The sequence below is a fragment of the Narcine bancroftii genome, chromosome 13, assembly GCF_036971445.1.
Source record: "Narcine bancroftii isolate sNarBan1 chromosome 13, sNarBan1.hap1, whole genome shotgun sequence".
NCBI classification, from domain to species: Eukaryota; Metazoa; Chordata; class Chondrichthyes; order Torpediniformes; family Narcinidae; genus Narcine; species Narcine bancroftii.
In genome coordinates, this window is record NC_091481.1 from 38,201,285 (window position 1) to 38,213,686 (window position 12,402).

At 48.3% G+C, this 12,402-nt stretch overlaps 1 protein-coding gene across 3 annotated transcripts in view; it reads right to left on the minus strand.

Annotated features, from left to right (window-relative positions):
* The window catches only part of LOC138748290 (chloride anion exchanger-like), a 257,498-nt gene that overhangs the window by 163,131 nt on the left and 81,965 nt on the right, over positions 1-12,402 (minus strand). For all 3 annotated transcript variants that reach the window (XM_069908204.1, XM_069908205.1, XM_069908206.1), the window contains 5 exons: positions 11,919-12,001; positions 10,717-10,864; positions 8,389-8,502; positions 5,806-5,883; positions 4,878-4,973 (listed from right to left, as the gene is read on the minus strand). In XM_069908204.1, coding sequence (XP_069764305.1) covers positions 4,878-4,973; positions 5,806-5,883; positions 8,389-8,502; positions 10,717-10,864; positions 11,919-12,001 — 519 coding nt within the window. The remainder of the gene's footprint in view (positions 1-4,877; positions 4,974-5,805; positions 5,884-8,388; positions 8,503-10,716; positions 10,865-11,918; positions 12,002-12,402) is intronic.

Genomic DNA, 12,402 nt, shown 5'->3' on the forward strand with positions numbered 1-12,402 from the left:
ATTTCTTTAGATGCTGAAAAAGCATTTGATAGAGTGGAATAGGAATATCTATTTTGTATATTAGAGAAATTTAACCTAAGTTCTCGATTAATGAATTGGATTAAATAAATATATTTATCTCCTACAGCTTCAATTTTTCCTAATTTAATTAAATCTAAATCCTTTAAACTGCACCGTGAAACCAGACAGGGTTATCCCCTAAGTCGACTCTTATTTAATTTGGCTTTGGAACCACTAGCAGTCGCTTTTCACCAATCATTTGAGATCCCTGGAATCTCTAGAGCTTTAAATATTCATAAGGTGACTCTTTATGTTGATGGTCTGTTTTATAAATATCCACTCCTGACCTCTCAATTCCACACACTTTATTATTTCTCAATCAATTTGGTCAATTTTTAGGCTATAAATTAAACCTGCAGAAGAGTGAAATGTTTGTTTTGAATTCTTCCTGCTCCTTAGATTCCTCTGTTCCTTTTAAAATTGTTAAAAATCAATTTAATTATCTAGGCATTATTATTACTAAAAAGTTTAATAACTTGTTTAAGGAAAATTTCCTTACATTAAGAAGTCCCTATCTCAGTGGTGCCCTTTTTCAATGTCCTTAATTGGACATGTTAATATTATCAAAATGAATATCTGGCCTAAATTCTTTTATTTTTCAAGCTGTACTGGTTTTTGATTCACTGGACTCTCCTACCTCTTCTTTTATTTGGAAAAATAAGCACCACTGCCTCAAAAAAATTTCCTTCAAAATATTTTTTGTAAAATGGGGACTTGGCATTGCCTAATTTTAGATGTTATTATTAGGCAGTGAATATTAGGTATATTAGATTCATTAGAATGAACGTTTAAGGTTCTTCAAGATGGACTGATTTAGAGATTAAATCTACTAAAAGATATCTCTCCTTTTAATATGGAGCACCTCTGCATTTTTCAGTTTCCAAGTTAATGATAATTTTGTAGTTAGACACACTTTGAGAATTGAGTTTTAATTTAGAAAACATTTTGTTTTTTGTTAATTAGTCCCATTTTACATAATTCCTTTTTTTTTTAAACATCGCACAGGAGAGTGGTACCTTACAGCCCAAAGGCTACATCATCGAGTTGCAGGTTCATGACAGCAGTTTTGTAAGCGGGGAGTTCGTCATCCTGGCTCTGAGCTTTGGTGAGCGCCATGTAGTCTACACCCAGAGAGAGGGTACATACTGCTTGAACGAAGAAGCAGGACAGGGCATCAACCACCATATTACTCTTACCGGAAATATGTTTAATCCTGGTTGAAAACCTGGATACGTAAGATAGTTGGCAGTGCTAGTTGGCTGATCAGAGATCTGATGTCTTCGTGAAGTCAAATGTTAGCAGTTTGTGGTCAGTAAAAACTGTGAAGTTCCAGAGCCTTCCAAAAAAATAGCAGAAGTGTCTGACCACTAGGTACAGAGCCAGTGAATATGTTGTATTTCGTTTCCGGAGGGTGTAGGTCCCTACTAAAAAAACATAGTGGCTTCTGTTGTCCATTGGTGTGCTATTCCAAGACCCTGCCTATAGATTATACATCTATCAGCAAGGCGGTTGGTGCATCCATTTGTGGATGGACCAGCAATGTTGCCTTCGCTAGGGTGTCTTTGATCTGCTGGAATGCTACCATCGTCTCCTTTGACCATTTGAGTTCTTTGGCACCTCTGGACATGAGGTCTAAGAGGGGTTTCATAATATGAGCTGCAGAGGGTATAAAGTTGGAATAGAAATTGACCATCCCCACACATTCCTGGAGTCGATTGTATCGGGCCTCAGGAATTTGAGGATGGCTCCCATCTTGCTAAGCAATGGAACAACATTCCGGCTGCTTATCTGATGTCCCAAGAACTCGATAGAGGGCTGCCCGAATTTGCACTTGGCAGGGTTCACAGTTAGCTCAAACTCCCGTAGGCGGAAGCAGAATAAACACAGATGCTTTTTGTGGGAGAGGCTGGCGACAAGTATGTCATCCAAGTATATGAAAAGGAAGTCCATGCCACACCCCACTGCGTCCAGCAATCACTGGAATGTTTGTGCAGCATTTTTGAGTCCAAAAGGCATTCTCAACAATTTGAAGAGGCTGAACAGTGTTCTGATGGTATTTGGTGGTACCCACGCACCAAGTTAATCCTGGCCCCATGAAGATTAGCTGTAAAGTCCTGCATATGGGCACAGGTAGCAGTCTGCAGTGGTAGCGTCTTTGAGGTGCCTGTAATCCCCACAGAGCTTCCATCCTCCCATGGCATTGGGCACCATATGTAGTGGGGAACCCCATGGGCTATCAGACCTGTATATGATTCCAAGTTCCTCCAGAGGTGGAACTCTTGTTTTGCAACCCACAACTTGTCGGGCGTCAGGCTCGGGCATTTAGAGGAGGTCTTTGGATGAGGATGTGCTGTGGCAGTAGAGAACTGGGGAGTGACAATGTCCGGAATCTCAGTAAGAAGTTTGGTGAATTTGTTGTTTGAATACTCCACGGCATCTAGGTGTGGGGCAGGTAGTTTGAGTTTTCCAAGGCAGAGAGTCTGGAACATTGTGGTGTTCACCAACTGGCACCCTTTTAAATCCACCATCAGTGAATGGGCTCTGAGGAAGTCGGGGTCACAGCAGCAAGAATGATCTTCTATGTAAATATCTTGTCATTGAATTTCAGGGGTATAGTCTGTGTGCCGTATGTACGAATTGAACTGTTATTCACTGCAGTGAGGGCCGGACCCGTACTCCTGGTATGGGTGTCAAAGATGAAGGAGGAAGGACACCAACCTCTGTACTTTGTCGCTGGGAGAATTTGTCCCAACGTAGAGTAGGCAGTTATGGTGGCCAGCCACCATAGCCATTAGCAACAACTGGCCATGGCATTTTCCCGGAAAAGTGCAAGGGGGTCGGCAGCGATGAGCTCCAGAACCCCAGTGTTGTTGGTAAAAACACCAGGTGGTTGTCATGGGGTCATGCACCCTTGTCACTGTTACTCATGGAGCCTGGGATTTTGGGTGCGATGCAGCACTAATTTCTGTGTGCCTTGTACCTTGGTGTTTCATGCGCCAGAGAATGTCTGCCTGGGTGGCCACTGTTCGAGGGTTAGTAAAGTCCTTGAAAGCCAACATGAGATGGATCTTCTGGCGTATGCTCTAAAAACTACTGTTCGAAGAGCAAGCAAGGCTTATGGCCATCTATCTGAAGGGGCGTGGTAACCCGGCTATTGATATGGAGGAGCAGTGCAGCTCGCTCATGTCGTGAGAGATCATAAATCTGGAGAAGGAAGGCTTTTAGGGTTTCATACTTGGCGAGAGCTGGTGGGTCCCGAAGGAGATACACTACTCGATCGGCCGTGTCCTGGTCAAGGGCGCTTACCACATGATAGTACTTAGTGGCATCCACTTCTATTTTGCGGACCGAACCAAATTCAGGTTGAGTAGTCCAAAAGACAGGCAGTTTGAGCAAAACCACTGTGTGGTCCATGATGGGTCCAAAATCAGTTTGGGCCTGTTGGGGTTACCAACGTAGCAACTGTGTCACCGTGTGAAATGAAGAACGAGAAAACGATCAGACGTAGTTGCATCGAAGTTCAGTAAAAGTAGTTTTACTCAAACAATCACCTGCAGATTTTTAAAACCCCGCACGTTCCAAATGACGCCATCACATTGTGACATCATGACGTCACTCGGAACCTCCTGAGCCAGTTCGATTACGCCTCGGGTGAGTCGATTAGACCTCTGGGGAGTCGCTACAATGGATCTTAACTTCCTTTCACTTTGGGTTTCTTTTCTCAATTATTTTCAAAACTTGTAGATTAATTATTTCTTGTCTTTTTTTGAGCCCATTGTTATTATGATTAAGGGGTGGACTCTCAACTTGGCCAGCAGCCCCTATAGAGTGGGGCTAGATTTTTAGTTTAGAAATATATGGGTTTTTTTCTCTAATTTTTTTCCATTTTAATAACATGTGTTCACATGAACCTTGTTCACTGTTATTTGTAACTGGATATTAATTTATTTTATCAATATTATCATATGAACCTATGTAATTTGCATCTGTTAAACCCAATCCATAAACACCAGATTCACTCCCCTACTATCCATGAGAAGACTCATAAATCCTGTCAAGTTTGCCCACAGAAGACTATAATTCTCGAGATTCTTCCTCGGACTGTTCTCAAACAAGGGAACTTCATTTTCCATTCTTCATCCTCCAATACCTCTCCTGTGGCTGAGAGTTATAAATATTGTCCAAGCCGCTACAATACCTTCCCTTGCTTTTTCATAACCTGGGATATATCCTGCTCATCCCGGGGACTTATGTATCCAAATGTTTCAAGAAGATCCAGCACTTCCTCTTCCTCAGCATACTCTGGTACATTTGCCTATTCAACCCTGACCTCAATGAAATCTCTCTCCTTAGTAAAGACTGAAGCAAAGTCTTAATTTAAGACCTCCCTTACCTTCAGGCATGTTCCCTCCTTTACCCCTGACTGGCCCAACCTTCGATCTCATCATTCCTTTGTTCATCGAGAACCCTTAGGCTACTTGCCAAGGTCTTCTCATGCCCCCTTCTATCTCTCCCTTGGCTTTTTTTAAGCTCCATCCTGGCTACCAATGTGTTCTCATGAGCCCTTCCTGAACCTTAAGTATGCTTCCTTCTTCCTCCTGACTTCACAGGATGTCTTTAAAGTTTATCCCAGTTCAACAAATGCGTTCTTAATGAAAAGATTTGTCTCAAAAACATGGCCAACAAAATAATGGATGATGTCCCCAAGGATAATTCAGGCCAATCCCCATTCTCATCAATGGTGCTTGAAGGGAAAATCTGAGCAAATCGGAAGGCCAGCCACAGCGAGTGGGTCAGAGGAAATCTGCATCACTTACACAGTCATACTTGTCTTTCTTCCAGAGAATTCCAATTTCTCGGAACTGCATCAACATTCCCTTCAAATTTATAATAACCACAGCTCCCAGAACTGACTAAAGATGGAGAGTAAAGGAACAGAATTAGTCATTGAATGGACATGTTTGTAATACAAGTTATGACGTATCACAATGGGGCATATCAGTTCCCAATAAACTCCAGAAGGAGTCAGTCTCACCTCCTGCTGAGGGGAAGGGATGCAGCAAGTCCGCCAGGAATACAATGGAGATGGCTCTTTGGCTCCCTTAGATGTGTCTCAGCGAAGCCAAGCTCTTCATCTTTACGCACATGACATTATTTCACCACAGAAAGTTTTGTCAAACTGACTTACAAGACCCAAAGTGTTCACAGCAAACATTCTAACCTTTGTGGACCACTGATGGGAGATAGTGTTGAGTTCAGGAGAATTTCAGGAGGGTCCTGAATCCCCGGGGAAGGGTGCAGGAGAACCTACTTCCAAATGAGCAGGCTGACCCCTACCCCAGGTATCTGGGAAGAGATGCAGCTTTGTACCGACATGCCTGCTGGCCCTGAGACATGGGATAAAGCTGCAGCCTCCCAGTTCGAGAGACGCAGTCGATTCTGATCTCTTCCGCTGTCTGTGTGGAGTTTGCATGCTCCCCACATGACTACGAGAGTATTCCACGGGAGTTCCCACATCCAAAACTTGTGCTGATTGATGGGCTAATTGGTGCCAGAATGGGTGAGTGTCATGAGCAGGGATGGGTCAGAGAGAATGGGTGACAAGTGGAGCAATGAGACAGCAGACACTAAAAGGTCAAATGACCTATGACATTAGAATTGAAGCTTCCATCAATTCCTCTCATTGGAGCTGACCACATTGTCAACAGCCAGTAACTAGAAAGATTTCTCATGAAAATACCTCACCTTGGGGAGAGGGGTCAGCAGGAAACCAATGGCCAGAGTAACGATCATCACCACCACAGCCGATAGAAGACCAGCAACCTGCAGCAAAATGGATTCATTGTCAACTGTTCACATCGTCTTCATCTGGCTCAGTAACTTCTCTTTCATCGAGGCTGCATATCGCATGGTCCAAGATAAACTCACTGACAGTGACCACATGGATCCCTCTCCAAACACGATCCCTGCCAGTGGCCATGTGGATCCCTCTCCAAACATGATCCCTGCCAGTGACCTCTTGGATCCCACTCCAAACACAATCCCTGCAATTGACCAGGTGGATCCCACTCCAAACATGATCCCTGCCATTGACCAGGTGGATCCCACTCCAAACACAATCCCTGCAATTGACCAGGTGGATCCCACTCCAAACATGATCCCTGCCATTGACCAGGTGGATCCCACTCCAAACACAATCCCTGCCAGTGGCCACATGGATCCATCTCCAAACATGATCCCTGCCATTTACCAGATGGATCCCACTCCAAACACAATCCCTGCCAATGGCCACGTGGATCCCTCTCCAAACATGATCCCTGCCAGTGACCTCGTGGATCCGACTCCAAACACAATCCCAGCCAGTAACTACATGAATCTCTCTCCAAACACAATCCCTGCCAGTGGTCACATGCATCCCTCTCCAAACATGATCCCTGTCAGAGGCCACATGGATCCCTGGCCAAACACGATCCCTGCCATTGACCAGGTGGATCCCACTCCAAACACGATCCCTCCCAGAGGCCACATGGATCCATCTCCAAACACAATCCCTGCCAGTGGTCACATGAATCCCTCTCCAAACATGATCCCTGCCATTTACCAGGTGGATCCCACTCCAAACACAATCCCTGCCAGTGACCACGTGGATCCCTCTCCAAACACGATCCCTGCCAGTAGCCACGTGGATCCCTGTCCAAACACAATCCCTGCCAGTAACCATGTAGATCCCTCTCCAAACATGATCCTTGCTATTAACCAGGTGGATCCCACTCCAAACATGATCCCTGACAGAGGCCACATGGATTCATCTCCAAACATGATCCCTGCCATTTGCCAGGTGGATCCCACTCCAAATACGATCCCTGCCAGAGGCCACATGGATCCATCTCCAAACATGATCCCTGCCAGTAGCCACGTGGATCCCTGTCCAAACACAATCCCTGCCAGTGACATCGTGGATCCCACTCCAAACATAATGCCTGCCAGTAACCATGTAGATCCCTCTCCAAACATGATCCTTGCTATTGACCAGGTGGATCCCAATCCAAACATGATCCCTGACATAGGCCACATGGATTCATCTCCAAACATGATCCCTGCCATTTGCCAGGTGGATCCCACTCCAAACACGATCCTTGCCAGTGGCCAGGTGGACCCCTCTCCAAACACGATCCCTGCCAGTGGCCACATGGATCCCTCTCCAAACACGATCCCTCCTATTGACCAGGTGGAACCCTGTCCAAACACAATCCCTGCCAGTGACCATGTGGATCCCTGTCCAAACCCGATCCCTGCCTTGCCCTGAGTCAGGGCTATGAGAAACTCTGCTCAGATATCTTCCTTACCTCTATGCAGCCCGGGATAGTTCCCTTGTGTACTACACATTTGCCCACTGATGAAAATCCTTTTGCCATGTTTATCCTGCCCAATATTACACACTCAGCATCCGTAATCATCCCATCAGCCAGACTCCAGGAGAATCTCCCACACCTTCCCCCAAGTTACTCTCTCAGTTTCCAGGAAGCCTCACTCGCTCATTTATTGTCCTTTTTCTTTTCATATCAATAGTGATACAAAAATGTTTATAGCATGAAACAGGCCCTTTGGCCCTACTCGTTCATGCTGACCAAGCTGTTTACCTGAACTTGTCCCATTTGCCTGTGTTCAACCCATATCTCTCCAAACCAGCCATTCTGAACTTTTATTTGGCTTAGGACTCTGCTCGAGGTTTATGGGCTCCCTTCCACGTGAAGTAGCCAATTTTAGTTGGTTTCTTCCGTACTTCTCTCCTACTGACTACATAAAAATAGAAAACATTTTTCTGATTTCCCCTTAAGTGTACTGTGGCCCCCAGATCCAGTTGAGGATGGCCACTCTAAACAGTTCCTATCCCCATCCCTCTCAGTGTCATCCAAATATCACAGGCAGTCCCTGCCTCCCACTTCCCCTGGCCACTCGTTCCACACACCCAGTACCCAGAGTGTGGAAAATTTGCCACTTGGGTCCCTCTAATTTAAATCTCTACCCTCTTTGGACTCCGGGAGATTCAGCAAAGCCTGAGACTGACTCCAGCTAAAGGAGGAGCAAGGGGGAAAACAATCTCTGGTGGGAGTAGTCTAGAAATAGGAACGTTATGGTGACATGTGCACATAATCTGCTTTGCACGAGTGCACACACAGCTTAGCGGGATACTGGTTACGGGTGTGAAGCAGAGAAGCTTAATTTGTTGTGTAGATTTCTATCGATCAGTGCAACAGCTATGTGCAGGAAAGAGATACAGAGGAAAGGTGGGGAGGTCATGAGGCTGGGAATGGGTAGGAGGCATACCTGAGTCTTCCCCCCTGTGCTCTCCTGTACTGCTGTCCTGGAGAGAGAGGTGCTGGCTGCAAATCCACGAAACGCACCACAAACCATGTTGCTGATACCAAACGCCACCAGCTCCTGCCGATGAAACAGCAAACACTCATTTACATTAATCAGTAACTGTCCCAGAGCACACCCACTGTCCCAGAGCTCACCCATAGATCCAGTCCCAAAGCTCACCCACTGTCCCAGAGCTCACCCACTGTCCCAGAGCTCACCTACCGTCCCTGAGCTCACCTACCGTCCCTGAGCTCACCTACCGTCCCAGAGCTCACCTATCATCCCAGAGCTCACCCACAGTCCCAGAGCTCACCTACCATCCCAGAGCTCACCTACCGTCCCAGAGCTCACCCACCATCCCAGAGCTCACCCACTATCCCAGAGCTCACCCACATTCCCAGTCCCACAGCTTACTTACCATCCCAGAGCTCACCCACCGTCCCAGAGCTCATCCACTGTCCCAGAGCTCACCCACCATCCCAGAGCTCACCCACTATCCGAGAGCTCACCCATAGATCCAGTCCCAAAGCTCACCCACTGTCCCAGAGCTCACCCACTGTCCCAGAGCTCACCCACTGTCCCAGAGCTCACCCACTGTCCCAGAGCTCACCTACCGTCCCTGAGCTCACCTACCGTCCCTGAGCTCACCTATCGTCCCAGAGCTTACCTATCGTCCCAGAGCTCACCCACCATCCCAGAGCTCACCCACCATCCCAGAGCTCACCCATCGACCCAGAGCTCACCCATCGACCCAGAGCTCACCCACCGACCCAAAGCTCACCCATAGATCCAGTCCCAGAGCTCACCCACCGACCCAGAGCTCACCCACCGACCCAGAGCTCACCCACCGACCCAGAGCTCACCCACCGACCCAGAGCTCACCCACCGACCCAGAGCTCACCCACCGACCCAGAGCTCACCCACCGACCCAGAGCTCACCCACCGACCCAGAGTTCACCCACCGACCCAGAGCTCACCCACCAACCCAGAGCTCACCCATCGACCCAGAGCTCACCCACCGACCCAAAGCTCACCCATAGATCCAGTCCCAGAGCTCACCCACTGTCCCAGAACTCACCCACCATCCCAGTCCCAGAGCTCACCCAAAAACCCAGAGCTCACCTAGTCCCAGTCCCAGAGCTCACCCACTGTCCCAGAGCTCACCTATGGATCCAGTCCCAGAGCTCACCCACCGACCCAGAGCTCACCCACCGACCCAGAGCTCACCCACTGACCCAGAGCTCACCCACCGACCCAGAGCTCACCCACCGACCCAGAGCTCACCCACTGACCCAGAGCTCACCCACCGACCCAGAGTTCACCCACCGACCCAGAGCTCACCCACCAACCCAGAGCTCACCCACCGACCCAGAGCTCACCCACCGACCCAGAGCTCGCCCACCGACCCAGAGCTCACCCACCGACCCAGAGCTTTTCCACTGTACCTGAGCTCACCCACAGACAGAGCTCACCCAGACTCAGAGCTCACCCACAGACTCAGAGCTCACCCACAGACTCAGAGCTCACCCACAGACTCAGAGCTCACCCACAGACTCAACCCTCATCAACACCACCACCTCCTCATCCCCACCTTCCTCTCATCTTTCCAAAACCACCCCTTACCAAACCATTCCCCTCCCCAAAATCTCACTTCCCATCCTCAATCGCTCTCCATTCTCAATATCTCCTTGCCCCTACCTCCCTTTTCATCTCTCCCTCTTTTCACCCTTTTCAGTACTTCCCACTGCCCCTCACCCATCTCCCCCACCTCAGCTCTTCCGGTCACTGCTCCTACCCCATCCCCACCTCAGCTCTATCCATCATTATCCCCTACCCCATCCCCACTTCAGCTCTCCTCGTCACTGCCCCTACCCCATCCTCACCTCAGCTCCCAGTCACTACCCCCTACCCCATCCCCACCTCAGCTCTACCCATCACTGCCCCTACCCCATACCTCTACCTCAGCTCTCCCCGTTATTGCCCCTTCCTCAAAACCACCACCTTCTGCCTTCACCCATTTCCCTTCAAGCAACACCTCCTTTCACACCGAACCTCTGCACATGGTCCTGGTCACCCCTTCGCCCCACTCCCCAGCACCTTCCTACTCCTCCTCCCTACCACACTCACTCCTTCTCCCAACCTACTGAACATGGCTCCTGCTGCTCTCTCGGTTGTCTTTTTCCCTGCCTGCATTTTCCTCATTCTCCTCCCTCTTGCAGAGCTCAGCTGCACCCAACCTCCCCTATGGTGCCCTCCTCCTCGCAGTCACCCTCCACCCTTCCCCTCACATACCTGGTTTCCATCAATGACGTAATCATGCTTGACAGAGTAAACCTTGGCCACTGAGAATGCCACTGCAAAGCCAACAATAGCCACTGAGAAGGCGTCTCCAAAGCTCTGCTGTAAAACGGTGGTGTTGGGAGGGAGGGGAGTCTGAAAGCTGAAACACAGAGCAATAAATCCCCCCTCCATCTCCATCCCTGTCCCATTCAGAACACTCGCTCACCTTGATGGGCGGGGTCGAGTGCCACACACTAACGTGCTGGAGAAACTTAGCAGGCCACGCACCATCCATGGGAAGTAAAGGGTGACCTTCATCAGAAGGTGGTGAGGTGGAGAGGAGATGGGAAGAGCACAGGTAAGTACAGGTGATAGGTGCCGACAAGTGGGAGGGCCCTCCTCACTTCTCTCCCCCTCCCTCCAGCTGACGAAGGGCTCGGGCCTGAAATGTTCACTGCCTTTCACTTCCTCCAGATGCTGCATGGTCTCGTGAATTCCTCCAGCATATTTGTCACCTTGTTGGGAGTGTCTGGTGAGTTCATCTCCTTGCCAACACTTTTGTTTGAGATGTTCCTCACAGCTGCACTGAGTCCCGTGTAGAAGAGTCCCAGTGGGAAGCTGGAGCCGACAATTTGGCCACTTTGGCAACAATTCGTAATGCTGGCACATGATCCTGTCCCAGCTCAGATGGTCACGGTTGACTGGATGGGCTTAAGGGCCTTTTCCAGGTTGCACGACTGCCCCATACTCTCAACCCATGGTATTTAAAAGTAGACATGCAACCTGAACCGTCCAAATACACCCAATTAACATACGACCCCACCCGGTACATTCTTGAAGGGTGGGAGGAAACTGCAGTGCCCAGAGGATACCCACACAGACAAGGGGAGAACGTACAAACAGCGATGGCTTCAAACCCCAGCCGCTGGCGCTGACCACAATGCCAACCACCTTGCCACTGTTTGGTTGGTTACTCACACAGAGAGTGATTAGTAACTGGAAAGAGCATCCAGAGGAGGTGCTGGGGGCAGATACAATCAGAACATTTGGACAGGTTCTAGGATAAGAGGGGTAGGCTTCATGCAGGCAAACAGGATGAATGGGGATATGTAGCTGCTGCCACATATCCCCAAGAGGGGAGCCAAAATAACCCATTTCAGTGCTGGCCAACACTATGACTACAAATCCATGGAAAGTATAAATGGAGCACTGACCCATTTGGAAGTTTTCCAACAATTTCAACATGATAGGTCTCTTCAAAGTTATAGGCATAGGAGACACCCGTTGCAATTATTGTCTGCAAAGTAACAAAGGATAGTGAATAATTCAGCTTTTTAGGTCCAACCATAGAGCCACCACTGAACTTCATTCCAATCCATTGATCCAAACACCATTGCATGATGTACATCAGTTCAAGTGTCGTTGGGAAGTGAATGCAATGTCACTCTGACCTTCTTCCCTTGAGGGGTGTGACACAGTATATAGAGTATATAGATATGTTTTTGGGAGATAAATTGGGAAAGGTTTGTTAGAGTAGGTCACATACAAACACTTCAAAACAGATCTTATTTAAAATACTGGAGCTTTGCCCCATGCTAGACATATTGAGGCCTTGAAGAGACTTCACTAATGAATTGTTGTTTGCAAAAGGCAACAGATGAAAGAGCATGTCGGAGCCGCTGCTGTCTGGAAGAGAGC